This window comes from Notolepis coatsorum (assembly GCF_963971535.1).
Source record: "Notolepis coatsorum genome assembly, chromosome: 2".
Lineage (NCBI taxonomy): Eukaryota > Metazoa > Chordata > Actinopteri > Aulopiformes > Paralepididae > Notolepis > Notolepis coatsorum.
This window is the reverse complement of record NC_140166.1, coordinates 214,962,505-214,983,921: the sequence shown is the minus strand read 5'-3', so window position 1 is coordinate 214,983,921 and position 21,417 is coordinate 214,962,505. Positions and strand designations below refer to the sequence as shown.

The window sequence follows — 21,417 nt, the reverse complement described above, 5'->3', positions numbered from 1 at the left end:
GGTCGAATCCCGCCAGAACCTTCTCTCCTGTATCTCCTACTCTGTCTCCCTCTCAGCCTCCTTACTGTCTCAATAAAGAACCTTCTCTCCTGTGTCTCCTCTACTCTGTCTCCCTCTCAGCCTCCCTACTGTCTCAATAAAGAACCTTCTCTCCTATGTCTCCCTCTCAGCCTCCCTACTGTCTCAATAAAGAACCTTCTCTCCTGTGTCTCCTCTATCTGTCTCCCTCTCAGCCGTCCTACCGTCTCAATAAAGAACCTTCTCTCCTGTGTCTCCTCTACTCTGTCTCCCTCTCAGCCTCCCTACTGTCTCAATAAAGAACCTTCTCTCCTGTGTCTCCTCTACTGTGTCTCCCTCTCAGCCTTCCTACTGTCTCAATAAAGAACCTTCTCTCCTGTGTCTCCTCTACTCTGTCTCCCTCTCAGCCTTACTGTCTCAATAAAGAACCTTCTCTCCTATGTCTCCCTCTCAGCCTCCCTACTGTCTCAATAAAGAACCTTCTCTCCTGTGTCTCCTCTACTCTGTCTCCCTCTCAGCCTTCCTACTGTCTCAATAAAGAACCTTCTCTCCTGTGTCTCCTACACTGTCTCCCTCTCAGCCTTCCTACTGTCTCAATAAAGAACCTTCTCTCCTGTGTCTCCTACTCTGTCTCCCTCTCAGCCTTCCTACCGTCTCAATAAAGAACCTTCTCTCCTGTGTCTCCTTTACTCTGCCTCCCTCTCAGCCTTCCTACTGTCTCAATAAAGAACCTTCTCTCCTGTGTCTTCCTACTCTGTCTCCCTCTCAGCCTTCCTACTGTCTCAATAAAGAACCTTCTCTCCTGTGTCTCCCTACTCTGTCTCCCCCTCAGCCTCCTACTGTCTCAATAAAGAACCTTCTCTCCTGTCTCTCCTACTCTGTCTCCCTCTCAGCCTTCCTACTGTCTCAATAAAGAACCTTCTCTCCTGTTCTCCTACTCTGTCTCCCTCTCAGCCTTACTGTCTCAATAAAGAACCTTCTCCCTGTGTCTCCTACTCTGTCTCCCTCTCAGCCTTCCTACTGTCTCAATAAAGAACCTTCTCCCTGTGTCTCCTACTCTGTCTCCCTCTCAGCCTTCCTACTGTCTCAATAAAGAACCTTCTCTCCTGCGTCTCCTACTCTGTCTCCCTCTCAGCCTTCCTACTGTCTCAATAAAGAACCTTCTCCCCCGTGTCTCCCTTACTCTGTCTCCCTCTCAGCCTCCCTACTGTCTCAATAAAGAACCTTCTCTCCCGTGTCTCCCCTACACTGTCTCCCTCTCAGCCTTCCTACTGTCTCAATAAAGAACCTTCTCTCCTGTGTCTCCCTACTCTGCCTCCCTCTCAGCCTTCCTACTGCCTCAATAAAGAACCTTCTCTCCTGTGTCTCCTCTACTCTGTCTCCCTCTCAGCCTTCCTACTGTCTCAATAAAGAACCTTCTCTCCTGTGTCTCCCCTACTCTGTCTCCCTCTCAGCCTTCCTACTGTCTCAATAAAGAACCCTCTCTCCTGTCTCTCCTACTCTGTCTCCCTCTCAGCCTTCCTACTGTCTCAATAAAGAACCTTCTCTCCTGTCTCTCCTATTCTGTCTCCCTCTCAGCCTTCCTACTGTCTCAATAAAGAACCTTCTCTCCGTCTCTCCTATTCTGTCTCCCTCTCAGCCTTCCTACTGTCTCAATAAAGAACCTTCTCCCCTGTGTCTCCCCTACTCTGCCTCCCTCTCAGCCTTCCTACGGTCTCAATAAAGAACCTTCTCCCCTGTGTCTCCCTACTCTGCCTCCCTCTCAGCCTTCCTACCGTCTCAATAAAGAACCTCCTCTCCTGTGTCTCCTCTACTCTGTCTCCCTCTCAGCCTTCCTACCGTCTCAATAAAGAACCTTCTCCCCCGTGTCTCCTTTACTCTTCATCCCGCTCTAACGTCCTACATGCAGTCTAAATAAGAGCGACACCTAAGGGGACTGGACTGCCCACTCTCCTTTAAAAAGGAGAGAAGCACACTAGACGTACCGTCTCTGGTGAAGGCGGCGTACACGCCCTTCAGCTTGGGCCTGCAGCTCTCCAGCTCCATGTCGATCTCGTCCTGGTAGCAGTGGATCTCGTCTGCGTGGAGAGAAAGCACAGGGAGAGAGAGAGGGTCAGTACTCGAGGGGGCTCTCCTCCTATGACTCACCGCTATTCTCCTGCACCTTCTCTTCGCCTGCGTGGCCGAGCACGACGACTCGGGTGAAAAGACAGAACCCGCTCTCTCTCTAAATGACGCAAGAGATCAAAGGGGGGTTTAAAAAAATATATCTAATGTATATATTTATAGATATTAACATATATAACATACATATATATCTACAAGCGGGATCGTTTTCACTGAATATGTTAAACCGACTTGAAGAGACTGATGCTAAAAGAAATGAGCAAAAAATAAAAAAAATAAAAAATCGAGAATGAAAGATATTGAAATGTGTGAAGAGCAGAGACATGTTTTAAAGGGTCGAAGATAGAAGCAGAGAGAGGAGGCGAGCAGGGAAGGACATATCTAAGACGGTAAAAATTAAATAGAACAGTCTAAAATATGTCTATTTTATGTGTATGACAATCAAACCGTAAACAAAGAGGCCTATTAAGACTTTAGATCCTAATGTGAAAGATTATGATTTAATGTTCTATGCCTCATCTCGACTTTGTCCATTTTGCTGCCATCTATTTTATGCTCATTTTATGCCCATGTCTTTTTTGCTGCCCTGAAGCACTTTGAGCTGCAATTCCTGTATGAAAGGTGCTATACAAATAAAGTGTATTATTATTATCATCATCTTCATCTCAAAATATCTTCCAACGTCGACGGCAAAAAGGGACCAGAATATCGCATTCCTACCTTGGACGTCGTCCATCTTTTTCTCCAACTCGATCTCGAGCTAGACGGAGAGAGAGGAGAGAGGGGGGGGGGGGGGGAGAGAGAAAGAGAGGAGGACATAGATGAGATATAAGAGATATTGGCTACAGGCCACAAAGAGGACATATTACAAGGTTAAATGTTATTAAGAAAGGCTGCTGCACCTGGGGGCCTATGAGTGGTAGAGAGACCCGCTGCTGTTTTAGCCTTCCCCTCACGTCTTCCTTTCCAGGCACACAAGCACATTACAAACTCAAGTAATAACAAAGTGCCCCAGACGTCCCCACAGCAGACGCTCAGCACCAGGAGACACAGCCCCAGACGTCCCCACAGCAGACGCTCAGCACCAGGAGACACAGCCCCAGACGTCCCCACAGCAGACGCTCAGCACTAGGAAACTAGCATGGACCCAAGTGTGCAGAACCTCCTTTCTTAAAACTAGCATGGACCCAAGTGTGCAGAACCTCCTTTCTTAAAACTAGCATGGACCCAAGTGTGCAGAACCTTCTTTCTTAAAACTAGCATGGACCCAAGTGTGCAGAACCTTCTTTCTTAAAACTAGCATGGACCCAAGTGTGCAGAACCTTCTTTCTTAAAACTAGCATGGACCCAAGTGAGCAGAACCTTCTTTCTTAAAACTAGCATGGACCCAAGTGTGCAGAACCTCCTTTCTTAAAACTAGCATGGACCCAAGTGTGCAGAACCTTCTTTCTTAAAACTAGCATGGACCCAAGTGTGCAGAACCTCCTTTCTTAAAACTAGCATGGACCCAAGTGTGCAGAACCTCCTTTCTTAAAACTAGCATGGACCCAAGTGTGCAGAACCTCCTTTCTTAAAACTAGCGTGGACCCAAGTGTGCAGAACCTCCTTTCTTAAAACTAGCATGGACCCAAGTGTGCAGAACCTTCTTTCCTAATACTGCTCTTTGGTCTTCTGGCACCTTAGCGTATATACATATATATTCACTTTAATTTATATAGCCATAATTAGAGACTGTCCAAATGATAAACTTGATCCAGTGATTGTCTTACACTTACGAGTGCCTAGAGTTTGTACTGAACTTGGTAGATCTTTTGGCTTCTCTGCCCCCTACCTCATGGAATACCCTGCAGGAAACTCTGAAACTAGACACTCTAGTGTCTAAGGGTCGGTTTAGAACCTCGACGACCAATCAGGTCACCACAATATGTAATTGTTTTTAAATAGTTACCTCTGTTTTATTTCTTTTGTTTTTTTAAATGTGCTGTTAATTGTTCCGACTGTCTGATGGGTCTGTATTTAACGCACTACGACACGTGTGAATGTAACATCTCGACGACACCAACTACTCAACGTATTTATAGAGTATAAAATAAAAGGCTTGAATGTGTCGCGGGCACGATGATCTTCTCAAAGAATCTACTTTTTCATACTTGAATTGTCAAGAAAAGAAAAAAAGACTTGTCAGTGTTCAACGTTATTCAGGTACACACAGAGTATTCGCATACATAACATAGAAGGTTTTTTTATATACACCGCTAGAAAAATAAAAGAAAAAATTTACTATCGAAACCCTCCGAACGACACCCAGCCCCGCGTCCTTCCTCACCTGCCGTAGCTTGGTCTTCCTCAGGCCCGCGGTGAAGGAGGGCGGGTCACACTCCTGGTCCAGATCCATCCTCATGAACTCCTCGATGGTCAGCTGGCTGGTGGGCGTGTCTCCGAACTCCGTCAGTCTGACCCGGGGAAACACACACGGCGACGGGGGAAGATGAAGACCTGGACTAGAGAGGCTGGGAGACGCAGCTCCCAAACGTCCCCACGGCAGAGTGGGCACATCTCCGTGACGACAGACTGATCCGTCCGCGTCGTATAATGATTGTAGTGAAATACTAAAGGATCATTTAACTAAAGCTCTGTAACATCGTTTCTTAAAACTACGAGACATGACTGCACAAAGTGGTTCGAGTGTTTGTTTCTCGTGGGCACCGGCTTTGGATGAGCTTGGGGTTTAAATTGAGACTAAATTTAATCCATTTGCGTAAGGGGGGGGGGGGGGGGGAAGGTTTTAAGACAATTATTAAAGGAGCACTTCACCCAAAAAAAAACAATGCTGATTTATTTTGCACATAATCACACACACATCCAAAAACTCCATATATGGCCACCAGTGATGTCATCGGGGACATTGAAATATTGCGTTAATTACAGCTCAATTAAATGATAAGGTAGCAGTCCCTATAAGACAAGGCATTGCTATGTTTTCATCTACATCATTTCACAGAGCTGAGCTGCACAGAATTCAATATCACTGGTGGCCATATTCAAACTAATTTACTCTCAATAACTGTCAAACTAAATGAATGTGTGCAAAAGTGTGTGAGATTATATGTAAAATTAATCAGCATTGGCTTTTTTGGTGAAGTGTCCCTTTAAGGACATACTAGGCTAAAATAAAAACCTTCCAAATCACACACCATTCCAAATCCATTCATTTAAGATGGAACATTAAGAGATAACTTTATCATCCCCAGGGGTGGTGCATATATACCTATCCTCACCCGTCTGTACTTACCTGCACATAGTCCTTTACTATATCTATACATAGCCTACTCTTACTAGTTATGCTGCTGGCCAGTAGTACTCATACATCCTTATTTATATAATACAACTCTGTACATACATATGATTAGCACTGCATATAGTAATACTAATTTGTATATTTTGTACCCAGTTTAATCACCTGTACATTGTATATTGCCGTTGCACTTTACTGCTACATTTGCACTCTGGCTCGAAGCCAAACTTATTTTCATTGTACTGTATTTGTGCTGTATGATGACAATACATTTCAATCTAATCTAATTTAATCTAATCTAAGTTGTACACAACAGGATGATCAGAGTGAAAACCAAAAAATACGTTTTCCATCAACAACCACCTATTTACATTTAGTCATTTAGCTGACGCTTTTATCCAAAGCGACTTACAAGTTCTTCTGTACGACAAGTCAGCAGGAAGGGTCTTTCAGCTGAGTAACGATGTTCATCAAACAGTGTTGAACTTGGGTGCTACAGTGTTGAGTGCGTAGTAGTAGAGACATATTAGTATAGTAGGTAGTAATATAGACAAGGAAGATTAATTAGTGGAAGAGTGCATGATAGTAGAAGACAGTATATATAAATATTTTAAAAAAAAATTACCAATAACGTCACCCACCTTTTCCTGATGGTGGTTTCACACACCTTGACGACGCCCACAACTTCTTTGATGGTGCGTCTGAACTCATGCATGCGAGCGGCGACCAGGAGAGCTTTAAAAACAGAAACAGAGAGTGTTTAGACCAGGAGAGCTTTAAAAACAGAAACAGAGAGTGTTTAGACCAGGAGAGGTTTAAAAACACAAACAGAAAGTGTTTAGACCAGGAGAGCTTTAAAACAGAAACAGAGTGTGTTTAGACCAGGAGAGCTTTAAAACAGAAACAGAGAGTGTTTAGACCAGGAGAGCTTTAAAACAGAAACAGAGAGTGTTTAGACCAGGAGAGCTTTAAAACAGAAACAGAAAGTGTTTAGACCAGGAGAGCTTTAAAACAGAAACAGAGTGTTTAGACCAGGAGAGCTTTAAAACAGAAACAGAAAGTGTTTAGACCAGGAGAGCTTTAAAACAGAAACAGAAAGTGTTTAGACCAGGAGAGCTTTAAAACAGAAACAGAGAGTGTTTAGACCAGGAGAGCTTTAAAACAGAAACAGAGAGTGTTTAGACCAGGAGAGCTTTAAAACAGAAACAGAGAGTGTTTAGACCAGGAGAGCTTTAAAACAGAAACAGAAAGTGTTTAGACCAGGAGAGCTTTAAAACAGAAACAGAAAGTGTTTAGACCAGGAGAGCTTTAAAACAGAAACAGAAAGTGTTTAGACCAGGAGAGCTTTAAAACTGGAACAGAGAGTGTTTAGACCAGGAGAGCTTTAAAACAGGAACAGAGTGTTTAGACCAGGAGAGCTTTAAAACAGGAACAGATAGTGTTTAGACCAGGAGAGCTTTAAAACAGAGAGTGTTTAGACCAGGAGAGCTTTAAAACAGAAACAGAGAGTGTTTAGACCAGGAGAGCTTTAAAACAGAAACAGAGAGTGTTTAGACCAGGAGAGCTTTAAAACAGAAACAGAAAGTGTTTAGACCAGGAGAGCTTTAAAACAGAAACAGAGAGTGTTTAGACCAGGAGAGCTTTAAAACAGAAACAGAAAGTGTTTAGACCAGGAGAGCTTTAAAAACAGAAACAGAGTGTTTAGACCAGGAGAGCTTTAAAACAGGAACAGAGTGTGTTTAGACCAGGAGAGCTTTAAAACAGAAACAGAAAGTGTTTAGACCAGGAGAGCTTTAAAACAGAAACAGAGAGTGTTTAGACCAGGAGAGCTTTAAAACAGAAACAGAAAGTGTTTAGACCAGGAGAGCTTTAAAACAGAAACAAAGTGTTTAGACCAGGAGAGCTTTAAAACAGGAACAGAAAGTGTTTAGACCAGGAGAGCTTTAAAACAGGAACAGAAAGTGTTTAGACCAGGAGAGCTTTAAAACAGGAACAGAAAGTGTTTAGACCAGGAGAGCTTTAAAACAGAAACAGAAAGTGTTTAGACCAGGAGAGCTTTAAAACAGAAACAGAAAGTGTTTAGACCAGGAGAGCTTTAAAACTGGAACAGAAAGTGTTTAGACCAGGAGAGCTTTAAAACAGAAACAGAAAGTGTTTAGACCAGGAGAGCTTTAAAACAGAAACAGAGTGTTTAGACCAGGAGAGATTTAAAACAGGAACAGAAAGTGTTTAGACCAGGAGAGATTTAAAACAGAAACAGAAAGTGTTTAGACCAGGAGAGCTTTAAAACTGGAACAGAAAGTGTTTAGACCAGGAGAGCTTTAAAACAGAAACAGAAAGTGTTTAGACCAGGAGAGCTTTAAAACAGAAACAGAGTGTTTAGACCAGGAGAGCTTTAAAACAGGAACAGAGAGTGTTTAGACCAGGAGAGCTTTAAAACAGAAACAGAAAGTGTTTAGACCAGGAGAGCTTTAAAACAGAAACAGAAAGTGTTTAGAAAGCCACTGAGCGGTCCAATGTCTAATGTCTTTTGTGTTGTTTGTGATGTCTTTATTATCTTTACTTGGTATTTTTCTTTTTTCTTTTGTATTTGGTATTATTAGTCTTGATTTATAAACAACACATATTTATTATTTATTATTGTTTTATCATTATTATTGTTATTGTTGTGTTATTATTGATATTGATGTTGTGTTGTTTTTTGTTGAAATTGAAAATAATAATAAAAAACAAGTAAAAAGAAAAGCTGCTGAGTGGCAACAAGGAGAGCTTTAAAAACAGAAAGTGTTTACAAAGCCACTGAGCGGCACCAAGGAGAGCTTTAAAACAGAAAGTGTTTAAAAGGCTGCGCCGCAGTCAAACGGATCTGTCGACGACGCCGTCCTTCTCCGAGCCCCTTTCCGAACATCACAAAGAAACGCTTTTAGGGGAAATAACAGCCAAAGTAACGTTACATAACCCACTGCACAGCGAGGCTTACATAACGATCATTAGACTTCCCCCTCGCGCCCGACTTTTAAAAGATAGATGGCTGCTTTAGCATGCACAGCTCAAACAGCCCGGAGGAGCGCGAGCGCTTCGGCTCCTCGTTAGGCCAAACATATTGGGGAGCGGAGAAACTTTCTCTTTCCTCCATGTAAGCGACTCCCGCTTCAATGATTGATGATAAACAATTAATTATTCAGGTGTTGCAGCCGCGGAACAGAGGGGAAAAGCACCAGAGAGCGAGTCTGCGAGGGGTAAACGCACGGGCGCCAGAGGAAACAGCTCGTTCCGTTCCCGGGACGTCTCGCTGGCGATTGAGCGGAAGCGGGGAGCGTTCTCCCCTTTCGCCGCCGGTGGAAGAGGTGACGGGAAGGGCAACGGCTCGCGTGCGCCCCGTCGGTTCACGTCCTGCGCGCGGGGTGGGGATGTTTAGATACCGGATAACTCTTTATTTGTGCCACGGGGCGGGCGATTACCTCCATTCCGATTGGCCGGATGGTGATCATTATTTTCCTAATCTGTGGAGTTGTTGATTGCCATTCTAAATGAATGTCCTCGCGAGGTCCGAGAGCGATCCGGTGCAGCTATAGCCCACACTGGCATACCATTACCGGAATGAATGGGTTGTTTTCCAAGTTTAATTTATAGATGCGTCTGGCCACCTCTGGCCCTGCTAAACGCTGACTCACTGTAGAATTTGGGGCCGATTTAGCACCAGTTTTGACCGTCGGCCACAAATCCCCGAGATCAGAGGGAGAGAGTATATCTGCTCCGAGTGGAAATGAGAAAATAATAAGACATTTTCCATCCGTGGGGACAAATCTGTCCACTTGGAATCGATATCAAATTAACGAAGCACTGTTTAAAATCCAAAGTGCGAGATCATCCATTTTAAGAATTCCTATGTTATGTCTGTGCCCCGGGGCGGTGTAGTGAACACTTGTGAACACGCGCTCGTCTCGGTGAGAGGACCTTTGTTGTGACGTCACCTGGATGTAAAAGATAACTGGCTCGGCTCCATAGGCGATGAATGGCATATTAATACAATATAATATAATAAGGTGTTGGCAGCGATGGTGGGAAACGTGCATCGCCTTTCTCAGACTTTTTCCGGAGCTCGGAAATCTTGAAGATTTGCCACAGGCGGCCTCCTGTCTGCTTTACTCAAGTCACTTGCAGAGTGAGTCTGTCCTCCAACACCGTGTGTCTCATGTAACAATGTAGAATAAAGCAGGAAGCCGGACCAGCACTCTCAGGTTTCGAACATTTTAATTGCAGCCGGATACAGACATGTTTCAGAACAACTGTTCCTTCTTCAGTGTTGATGGCTGACTTTCATTCATAACCTGTGACAATGAAACAGAAAACTGGACAAGTAATAAAAATGGAACATTTTAATGATGTCAAAAACTAAGTATTTAGTAGGGATGGATGGGCATCCCTTTTCGAATAGTCCAAATATTTTATCTTTTTTAATCGATTAGTTTAATCGAAAATCGTTTGGTCTAAAAACATATATACAGTATTTTCCTTTGTTTTTACCAGCACCTACAATGTATAGTGTATTGAGAGGGGACCCTATTTACTGTTACACCGCTGAACGGCATGCTGGGTACAGCTCGCTAGCTAGCCAGGTAGCATCACAGTCTGTTAACAGCTGGGAGAACAGAAAAGAAAGAGAGACTGGCAATGTATCAGCATCAGTGACGTAGCGTTCAGAATGAATGCTTTTGTTCCCAAAATACGTCAGCGTGGTGCGTTAGCGTTAGCAATGACAGCAGCTAGCTCGCTTGATTATCTCACGTTCACTGTCAAGTAAAAACACCATACGTTAGCGTGGAAGCTCAGACATTTCAAGCATCAACGATGTAACTTTCAGAATGAATGCTTTTGTTCCTGGAAATAACATTAAGCCTGCTGCGACTCGCAAATATCTAGCTGTTTGCAATGAGTTTTGCCCATCCCTAGTGTTTAGGCTATAATACCAGGGCTCAGAATGTTCAGAATTCTTCACCTGCAAGTGGAGCACAAAGGGGCATTTGAATATGTGTCTATAATCACAATAACTCCCACATTTCTTATTTGATTTGGCTCAAACTCTGTGGAAAGGTTGACCCGTCAGCCAAGGACCTGCACTGTTGGATGTCTTTTTTCTAATCTTTTAACGATCTGCGTTGCAGACTGAGGTCAACGTTTTATCCACCGGTGGATAGAATACTAGTTTAATCCCCTTTCTCCTAAATATTCATGACTGAAGGGGGGGGGGGGGGGGTTAAAGGTCATCAGCTCGGTCATGGGCATGGCTAGAGGGTATCCGCATTATTGACTTCAAAAGTTGTTTATGAATCCACCCCTTACCGTAACCCTAACCTCACGGGAGACATGGCACCCCACCTTAACCTAAGATCAAGATGGAAATGAAGACTGTCATTTGTTTGTTAGCCGTGTTGTTTGTATTGTTTCACTTTGTTTATACGTCATCTCAGGCGCCCTACTTGTTAAGGTTTATCATCTATTCTCTGGTTTAAATTTTTTGTTATTGGCTATTGTATGGTTTTACTTGTTTCTGTATGTGTTTTACGTCGACCCCAGGAAGACTGGCTGGCTGCTATGGCACCAGCTAATAGGGGAAAATATTAATATTTTGTATGAATATTGATGTGATCCAACGATTTTCCAATTTCGAATGCATTCCACCAGAATGTGGCTCCATCTAGCCATGACCCAGTAGCTCTGGAGCGGTTTTTACATATTTGTTCATGAACATCTCATGTCAAGCGGTGGGGGAAGTTGATAAAGTGATACATTATGATATTTTGTGTGCCAATAATATATCAATACACAGACACATGGTATCAATATATATAATTATATATAATAAAAAAGTTGTTTTGCTTGACAATCACATTTTGCTGAAATAAAAATTATTGGAATGAGGTCAGACTGAAAACCTTAAGTTAGTTGAAAAAAGTTGAAAAAAAGATAAATCGCAATATTTGTTCTTGTTTTAATTGTACTGCTAATTACATTCTGTATTGTTTGGTTGTATTATTTTCTTGCGACGACCCCAGGAAGACTAGCGGTCATTCATTTGACAGCTACTAGGGATCCTAATAAAAAACAAACAAACAATATATTGCCATAATTACAATATTGCGACTCTAGGACGGTGATACTATGGTATCGTGGGGCCTTGTGCTTACCTGCACCACACAGCCCCGAGGGCCTTCGTCCCGTGTGCATCCAGTCCCTCTTCATCCTCTGCAGGAGCCTCAGAGCCGTCATGGACACCTCGTGGTTCTTGTCTCCGAACTCCAGCAGCTGGGAGAACCGAGGAATGTACAGGCAGGGGTCTAGAACGGAGGAAGTCGAGGAGGAAAGTCATTTAATAAACTCTTACATTGAATCATCCTGTGAACTTGAAAAGGAAAATACTTAATTTTCTATTTCTTGAACATTAATGAGATGCCAGTTGCTAATGACTGTGTGTGTGATGTGTGTTTAAGTCTCCACGGGGAATAACCAGACAAGGAACTAGAGACAAGAAGACTGGTTGATAATCATGCTAATGTCCAACTACAAAGGGAGGGATCTCCGTCTGGTCGTCCTTCACATAATCTCCAGAACCATTCGGCTTCACGCTCGGCGTGGTGTATCGCTGGAACCAGAGTAGTGCGGTGTCAAATAATGCTGCAATTTGGCCCAATGGTGGCGCTGTAATGCACGTCTGTCATTGGCGTATCTCGAGAAACGTTCGTCCGATCGACGTCGCACTCGGCGCGCGTGTTGCCGAGGTCCCACGGGAGCGCCGTGCCGAGGGTGAAGTCGGCCTGATGAGCGGTTCCCGAGAACGCTGCAAGCGGCGCGTGCGTGGGGCCAAGCGATCGGCACACATTCCGAAAGTCCATTCCATTCCCATTCCTGGACCAGTAAAATTCTTCCAAGATTATCTCCGCTAGAAAAGGAATTTAGTGTAGGACTTCTACACTTAAACTGTGTCCGTGAACCCAGCCTGTTGCGATGCTAGAAAACCCTTTAATCCCTAAGGGACATTTTACAGAAGAAAGCTTATTGAAAAACCAATGCTGTTGTATCTACATTTTGCCGACACTTCTTCACAACTTACTAATTGGGTACAACAAGTGAGCAGGAGGGAAACACCCCTGGCAGCTAAGGGCAAGTGGTATTGTTCATCTAGCAGTGCTGAACTTGAGTGTTACACTCTTGCATAGTAGAATGCATAGTAGTACACACATAGTAGGTAGTAGTATAGGCATAGTACATGAATGAATACATGAATGAATGAATGAATGAATGAATGAATGAATGAATGAATGAATGAATGAATGAATGAATGAATGAATGAATGAATGAATGAATGAATGAATGAAAACTTTATTTAACAGATTGCAGAATGGGTACAATACAGTACGGCTCAATACATACAATTGTTAAGGGGATGCAGACCTGAGAAAGACGTTTGTCTTGTTTCCATCAGGGTCCCCCATTTTCAATTCATATAGACATTTATGACATACACAACATACATGACATTTATGGCATAGGAACATATAGGTATTTAGTACTGATACATTTGTGACATAATAGTAAAAGACAGTAAGGAGGTTATATATACATTTTTTATTCAGATATTGATTGTTGTTAGTCTATGCTGGAAAACTGGGCACATAAGCTTACACACCCATCTCAAAACTAAACTACTCTCATTACTTGAAATTAATTTAACAGTAATTGAGTTAATGACTTTGAATATGTCCTCCAATTATGTCATTGGAGGACACAGAATCCTTGAGTTGTGCTCATTACAGATCAATGAAATGACAAGAGATTCTTCACCTCGTCATAACTCATAATGTGTGTGACTGTGAACAAAAATAATTATACATTTGTACCACGGTTTCCCTTAAAATGGAATGTAAGATAGCGTTCCTCATTGAAAGCATGGGGGACAGCTAACACAATGCCTGTAGCTAGCCGTCCCCAATGCTTTCGATGAGGAACGCCAACATTGCCCCCGATTCCATTTTCTGGAAACTGGGGGATAAAATGTAGAAACCTTCCCCCCCCAGAAACAAGTGTCTGATGAAGTAACAGTAACCAATCGCAAAGTATCCCTTTGAAAATCTGCAATTCCTAAGCTAAAGAACTAACTTGACTGGTGGTGACATAATCATTTAGACACACAGAAAAAGGAGTGTTTTTGACCGTGGCGTTGAACAATGAACTTAAGGAGCCTCTGTTGGAGCTGGTAGAGCCGGCTGGTAACTAGATACAGCCGTGTCTCCTCCCCTCCCCTCCCCCGCTCTGGGTAAGGATATGCCCACAGATCAGGGCGCCTCTGCTCCAGGCCTCTAAGCCCTGCGTCTTCTCTTATACAAAGCCAACTACTGGCCTACTACCACTTTTTTCTCCCCTTTATTTTAGACAGTAGGAGGGGGGAGATATGGATATCAAGCGTGGGGGAGACACGGGAGAGAAGGTTCTGGAACCCGATCCCACCGGTACTAAAAAAGGTACACGTCGTCCCAGAAGGTGGGACTCTCCCGTCTCAAGTCCGTGGAGACACGCGATCGCAATAACTTTCCAGTCGCTGGAAACAAAAGTCATAACTGTGTGTGCACTGTTAAGACGGTAAAATAAAACGGTAACGTTATCCCCCGGCTGAATGAGAAACTCTCGAAGAGGCCGTTTTTTGAGTGGCTTTCATGTGGTTTTTGAACCCACGGGCGAAGGATGAGTCATAATGTCGAGAGAGACGTTCTGAAAGCCATCGGTTTTTCTGAATGGGATTAAATCAAACATTAATTATAAAAGGCGAATGTGCCCAGAGTTAGTCAAGGTTGGCCAATTTCCATCTGCGGTGCCGGCAGTTATGAAGCAAATTGTGTGAAAGGTCCATTGTGGGGTTCCTTTCATGTCACTTTATGTCATTTATTACTCGCGCAAATGTAAGTGATTACAATTAAGAGGTCAAGACAGTTTGGCTGATCTAAAGTTCCTCTCAAAATATCGTTTGTGTGTCATCGTTACTGTTATTAAAAACAGCTAGACTTGATAAGCACATCCAGGCCAGTCAGTCCTGGGCTGACCTGTTCCAATGAATCATTAAAATAGTGACATAAAATAGTGAAATGAAAAACACAGACAATACTTTATATACCATATGTTACGTTTGTATCGGCAATAATGACTAATAAGAAGATAAGAAATGACTAATTGACAAACAAGAACTGAAATGTTCCAAAATATGTCACGTTTATCGAGAAAATAAGGAATACGGAGAGAGCCTAACGTTGCTCATTAATCATTATTAGTCATAAGAATCAGAGTGTTTTCTTCTGAAATCTAGTAGAGATAACGGATAAAGAGAGCCGTCCTGATTTCAAAACCCCCCTTGGAAGCACAAATTAGAAATGTACACAGAGAGTTCCACCACCGTGCGCTGACGCACTCTGCAGTGCAGGGGGAGGAGGGGGGGGGAGGAGAGGGGGGGAGGAGGGAGGGGCTTCTGGCCTTCTGACGTCGGCGTCGTGCGCGTACATCCCATTGGTGGACAGCCCGAGCAGGGCGGGGACTAGATCACAGCCAGAATAAAAATATAGACCGGGGACCGAAAAACTCAACAGCTCCGACAAATTACTATTCTCACATTATTATCCAGAAGCTCCGCCACGGAGGAACCACCTCCAGCCTCGTCTATAGGTTCAGACGCGCTTTGTGGAGAATAATAATAATATAAAAAAATAATTAAAAAAACATCTGCCAGGATTAAAACCCGAGGAGGAGGGAGAAACACGGGATCTGTAGCCGCGGCGCTCTCTCTGGATTACGGTGGAGAATAATAAAGAACCGCGCCGGTGCTCCGTGTTGTTGACGCTGCTCTCGGTCCGGGGACACGACGATGAGATGACCGCAGAGGACGGGGAGGGAGCGGGGAGGAGGAGGGGGAACAACAACACGGCTTTTTGGATTCAAGTTGGAAGAAAAACCAAGGATTCCGCTGGACGGATATTTTGATGTTGCTCTTAAAATTGATCCGGGGTTAGTAAACTTAAATAATCGATACCCTTTTTTTTTTTTCATTTTTACGCAGCGTTATTAGACACACCAAAAAAAACAGGCAAGACGAGGTTGTATTTCAACGCTAAAAAAGACCATAATTAGTTTATTTGGAGAGAGAGAGGGAGGGAGAACCGATGCCCACGACCACAGACCGCAGGTCGCTCCTCCAGCATCATGGCCGGATCATGAAGTGTTTGACTTTTCTACTCTTACTTCCAGAAACACTGAAAAAGTCTCAAAAGGTCGGGAAACAACACTCGGGGGGCGGCAGGCTCCCGGTCTGCTATGAGATCCTCACCCTGTCCCTGACGAAGACCACGACCGCGACGAAGAGGAGGAAGATGGCTGCAGAGTTGCACCCTGCGACCGCCGACACCGACCTGACCGGCGGCAGCGGCGGCACCGCGGTGACCGAGAAGCCCGGTCGGGTGACCCGGACCACCGCGTTCAGCACCGCGACGAGCCCGACCACCACCCAGCTCAACATCCACAACAACAACCTCGAGCCTCCCAGCTGGCAGTGCAGCCACCCGACGTTACGGGAGAGGTAGGCGTCCAAAACACAGGATATATATATATATATATATATCTCATCTTATATATAAAGATAAGATATTCCTTTATTGATCCCCTTGGGCATCTTAGCAGCATGGGGGGGAGGGGAGGTACAGGTAATACAATTATAGTACAGTAGAAAATAGGCAGTGTGTAAACAATATAATACACAACAATATAATTAACTGTATGAGCAAGTAGGTCATCAATTAAGCACTAATCAAAAGGTGCAGATGAGGGTCTGTATGCCCTATCCGTTACAGTATGCGTTACAAGATCCGTGTTGACGTTTGCTAGAATTAACGTGGGAATAGTACTATTCCCTGTCGACAATGTCAAAATAATGGATACCCCCCCCCCCCTGTAGGTCGTTAATAGATTTGTCACTTATCGATTAAGGTTGCAAAGAGAGACCGAATCGAAATACTGACAACATCGGGGGGAAAGGCATTTTTACATTTTTTTTTGCTCACGTGTGGGAGGCTGGTAGCATAATAGTAGTTATATAATACTTCGCCTAATGATTATTCATACATGTTCTCCCTTTCTAGGAATGCCTTGATGTTTAACAATGAGCTGATGGCAGATGTCCACTTTATCGTGGGTCCCCTGGGAGACTGTGAGAAGGTGCCAGCACACAAGGTAAAGACGTCTCCTGCTGGAAGCCGCTTTTCCCTGAGAAATCACCACTAGCGGCTAGCCTACTGCTGCTACTACTACTACTACTACTACACACATGTGTGCCATTAGCCTACACATGGCACCCATATCATTCTGGGAAACGTTTGACGTCTGAACCGACTATAAATCTACACCCACACAGTACACATGTCAGTAATATATACATCTGAGAAACATTGTGATTCCCCCCCCCCTCGACCGACAATAAAACATGCACATGCCCCACAACCACACACGCATGCATCCTCACGGTATTATGATGTGTCAGTAATATAGCCATCTTAGAACCGTTAAATTCTTTCAGAACTGACGATAAATGTGCACGGCACGCCCCTACAAACACAGCATGACATGTGTGTCACTAATCTAATGTGTGCATCCATCCCGCTCTCCCCCCCTCTATCTGTCTCTCCCTCTCGGTGTCTCTCCCCCTCTCTGTCTCTCTCCCTCTCTGTGTCTCTCCCTCTCTCTCTCTCTCTGTGTCTCTCTCTCTCCCTCTCTCTGTGTCTCTCCCTCTCTCTCTCTGTGTCTCTCTCTCCCTCCCCCTCTCTGTGTCTCTCCCCCTCTCTCTCTGTGTCTCTCGCTCCCTCCCCCTCTCCAGTATGTGTTGGCTGTGGGCAGCTCGGTCTTCGGTGCCATGTTTTATGGTGATCTCGCTGAGGAGGAGTCAGAGATCCATATTCCCGACGTGGAGCCGGCTGCTTTCCTGATACTGCTGAAGTAAGCCACCCGCCATCGCTCACACAGTGGCCAGACAGACGCAGGGAGGGACGTCGAGTGCCGCCCGAGTGTCGCTTCAAAAGGATGTTATTATCCCCATCGCTCGATACTGTATTCCTCCTTCATGCGCCGTCCGTCTATGTGATCGCGGGGCTTTTTTTTTTTTTTCGCGTGTCGCCGTTATAAGTCTTATATCACATCGTATATATCTTTTTGTCGTGATTTTTATATATGGGAGCAGCATAGAGGGGTGGGAGCAGCATAGAGGGGTGGGAGCAGCATAGAAGGGTGGGAGCAGCATAGAGCAATGGGAGCAGCATAGAGCGATGGGAGCAGCATAGAGCGGTGGGAGCAGCATAGAGCAATGGGAGCAGCATAGAGCAATGGGAGCAGCATAGAGCAATGGGAGCAGCATAGAGGGGTGGGAGCAGCACAGAGCAATGGGAGCAGCATAGAGCAATGGGAGCAGCATAGAGGGGTGGGAGCAGCACAGAGCAATGGGAGCAGCACAGAGCAATGGGAGCAGCACAGAGCAATGGGAGCAGCATAGAGGGGTGGGAGCAGCACAGAGAGCAATGGGAGCAGCACAGAACAATGGGAGCAGCACAGAACAATGGGAGCAGCATAGAGCAATGGGAGCAGCACAGAACAATGGGAGCAGCACAGAGCAATGGGAGCAGCACAGAGAGCAATGGGAGCAGCATAGAGCAATGGGAGCAGCATAGAGCAATGGGAGTATCAAGAGAGCAATGGGAACAGCATAGAACAGTGGTAATTGCTGGTTTCTTGATGCCCTTTGTTCAACTGAGGCATTTTTCCCCTCTCATCCCAAGCCTGACACTTTTCTTAGGAGGGGAATGTATGCAGACTATAGGATATAAATAGCCTGGCTTTGTTATGCATTCAATAGCATTGCCTAAGCCGGTGCAGTGGATGGTTGCTTGTTATGCCCCTTGTGAGAACGGGGTAGACCGGGGTGTCAAACCCTTTAAATGATAAAAAGAGAGAGAGGAGATTCAGATGGAAAGTTCCAGAGTCCTTTTTTTTTTTAACCCGTTGTCGTGTGGCAGTGAAAGGGTTAAACCCCTTTGGTAGCGTCGGTAGTGAAAGGGTTAACAAGAGCGGCGTTACTCACTCCCGATCTCTCTTCCCCCCCCCCCGCAGGTACATGTACAGCGACGAGATCGACCTGGAGGCGGACACGGTGCTGGCCACCCTCTACGCCGCCAAGAAGTACATCGTCCCGGCGCTGGCCAAGGCCTGCGTGGGCTTCCTGGAGACCAGCCTGGAGGCCAAGAACGCCTGCGTGCTGCTCTCCCAGAGCCGGCTGTTTGAGGAGGCCGAGCTCACGCAGCGCTGCTGGGAGGTGATCGACGCCCAGGCCGAGCTGGCGCTGCGCTCCGAGGGCTTCCGCGACATCGACCCCGTGACCCTGGAGATCATCCTGCGGCGGGAGACGCTCAACGCCCGCGAGGCCACCGTGTTCGACGCCGTGGTGGGCTGGGCGGCGGCCGAGTGCAAGCGGCGCAGCGTGGCGCCCAGCGTGGGCAACAAGCGGGCGGCGCTGGGCAAGGCGCTCTACCTGGTGCGCCTGCCCGCCATGACGCTGGAGGAGTTCGCGGACGGCGCGGCGCAGTCGGACGTGCTGACGCTGGAGGAGACGCACGACCTCTTCCTGTGGTACACGGCCGTCAACAAGCCCACGCTGGACTTCCCGCTGGAGCAGCGGGAGGGCCTGGCGCCGCAGCGGTGCCACCGCTTCCAGTCGTCGGCGTACCGGAGCAACCAGTGGCGCTACCGGGGCCGCTGCGACAGCATCCAGTTCGCCGTGGACAAGCGGATCTTCATCGCGGGCCTGGGCCTGTACGGCTCCAGCGGCGGCAAGGCGGAGTACAGCGCGCGCATCGAGCTGAAGCGGCAGGGCGCCCTGCTGGCGCAGCAGCTGACCACGTTCGTGTCGGACGGCTCCAGCAGCACGTTCTCGGTGTGGTTCGACCACCCGGTGCAGGTGGAGCCGGACACGTTCTACACGGTGAGCGCCGTGCTGGACGGCAACGAGCTCAGCTACTTCGGGCAGGAGGGCGTGACGGAGGTGCAGTGCGGGAAGGTGACCTTTCAGTTCCAGTGCTCGTCGGACAGCACCAACGGCACCGGGGTGCAGGGGGGACAGATCCCGGAGCTGGTGTTTTACGCGTAGAGCCGTGGCGCCGGGGTGCAGGGGGGGGGGGGAAGAGACACAGATCCCAGAGCTGCTGGTGTTTTACGGGTTCGGACTCGACGACGATGACGGGGAGGATAACGTCCATTACCCTCCCAGCCTTCAAAGTAATGTAGCATTAAAAAGACACTAGAATAACGTCACACTAAAATGGCCTGATCGTTCCGTGAGAGACTATTTAAAGAAAGAAAGAAAGAAGAAGGGGAAAAAGGTGAAGGAATGTTGTTTTATCTTTATTTAAGTTAATGTTATTTTTTTTTAAATTTTAATTATTTCTTCTTGGTTACACTTAACATTATTTGCTCTTAACGTATGCCGCTACTGTGGGAACCACACACTAAAGAGTCTCGGGAGGTTACGTAATAAAGCCGAGCTCCATGACTGGAATAACTAGGGACCCCGCTTTGAATTGTGTTAATTGCAAGTTCACACGATGTTGTTACTATAGATTTAAGCAGCAATATTTACACGAGAGAGCAACTTCATGTATACTGTTATGATTAACGATGCAAAGAGTTAATGTAAAAAAGAAAACGTTGTTTTGCACTTCAGAGAGAGGATATAGCCTCTCGTTACGTTGTGTCTTTGTAAAAAGGTTTGAAAAAAAGAAAGAAAAAAAAACGTTTGCAGCTTGACGCTGGAAAACCCCAGATCTGTTCTGTTCAAGAATGCTTATGAACCTTTGATGACAAAAAAACATAAAAGTTATAATGTGATCTGAGACGTTGAGATGTCACTTGGCTCTTCATTACGGTTGGCTGACATTGTGTGTGAGATCCGAGAGGGGAGGGAGGAGTTATTTGCCGGTTAACAGCGCCCTCTAGTTATATCAGGGGGAACTACACCCTGCTTACAACTAATTAAACATGAGCACTTCGACATGCATGTATACCATGAGTGAGTGAGTGAACAACCGTGTTGATGCACATACATACAACATCATGACCAGATTCAGCCCTGGTTAGATCGCATGCACAAACCCAGCAGATCGAGATAACGACACATCATGAATGATTGTTTAATGTTCATTCCATAAAGCTCCCTCTGAACCCTGACCTTCCGAAACCCGTCAAAGGGATCGGCGACCTTCGTTTTTAAAATTGTTACGTTTAAGGTTTGTTGTGTGCATCCATCCACCCCCTGTGAAGACGAGCGATGTGGAGAGAATGGACTGTACCTACAGCAGCCTTGATTTCCCCGGAGAGAGGCTTTCTAAAAACGTCCCCCATCTCGAGGGCCGTGGAGGTCACTTTGAAGCTCGGCTTAAAAAGGTGCACCGTGTCGTTTCGGGGATCGATTCGGAACGCTTTAATTTTACATGTATAGTAAATACTGTAATGTTCTGTAAAACTCTACGGTTCACCTTTTAACCATCGGTTCAATACCTCTCGTGTACATCGTCCACTCTTAACCCTTTCACTACCACACTACAGACGGTTAACACTTTCACTACCACACTACAGAAGGTTAACCTTTCACTACCACACTACAGAAGGTTAACACTTTCACTACCACACTACAGAAGGTTACCCTTTCACTACCACACTACAGAAGGTTACCCTTTCACTACCACACTACAGACGGTTAACCTTTCACTACCACACTACAGAAGGTTACCCTTTCACTACCACACTACAGACGGTTAACCTTTCACTACCACACTACAGAAGGTTACCCTTTCACTACCACACTACAGAAGGTTACCCTTTCACTACCACACTACAGAAGGTTACCC

At 45.5% G+C, this 21,417-nt stretch overlaps 2 protein-coding genes across 3 annotated transcripts in view; one reads left to right on the top strand and one right to left on the bottom strand.

Moving 5' to 3' along the window:
* The window catches only part of brf1a (BRF1 general transcription factor IIIB subunit a), a 182,562-nt gene that overhangs the window by 80,024 nt on the left and 81,121 nt on the right, over positions 1 to 21,417 (bottom strand). The window contains exons 7-11 of the mRNA XM_084308841.1: positions 11,629 to 11,778; positions 6,082 to 6,175; positions 4,472 to 4,598; positions 2,866 to 2,905; positions 2,004 to 2,096 (exon numbers count right to left, since the gene is read on the bottom strand). Of these exons, the coding sequence (XP_084164967.1) occupies positions 2,004 to 2,096; positions 2,866 to 2,905; positions 4,472 to 4,598; positions 6,082 to 6,175; positions 11,629 to 11,778 (504 nt within the window). The remainder of the gene's footprint in view (positions 1 to 2,003; positions 2,097 to 2,865; positions 2,906 to 4,471; positions 4,599 to 6,081; positions 6,176 to 11,628; positions 11,779 to 21,417) is intronic.
* LOC311224044 (BTB/POZ domain-containing protein 6-B-like) lies at positions 15,086 to 20,513 on the top strand. Of its 2 annotated transcripts, XM_084308849.1 has the most exons (5): positions 15,086 to 15,487; positions 15,728 to 16,055; positions 16,615 to 16,705; positions 17,346 to 17,464; positions 18,629 to 20,512. In XM_084308849.1, exons 1-5 carry the CDS (start codon positions 15,463 to 15,465, stop codon positions 19,659 to 19,661), a joined length of 1,596 nt encoding a protein of 531 aa, XP_084164975.1. In that variant the 5' UTR covers positions 15,086 to 15,462; the 3' UTR covers positions 19,662 to 20,512. The 2 variants fall into 2 exon arrangements, with proteins under 2 accessions (XP_084164975.1, XP_084164974.1); XM_084308848.1 differs by lacking the exon at positions 15,086 to 15,487 and having other exon boundaries at positions 15,505 to 16,055; positions 18,629 to 20,513.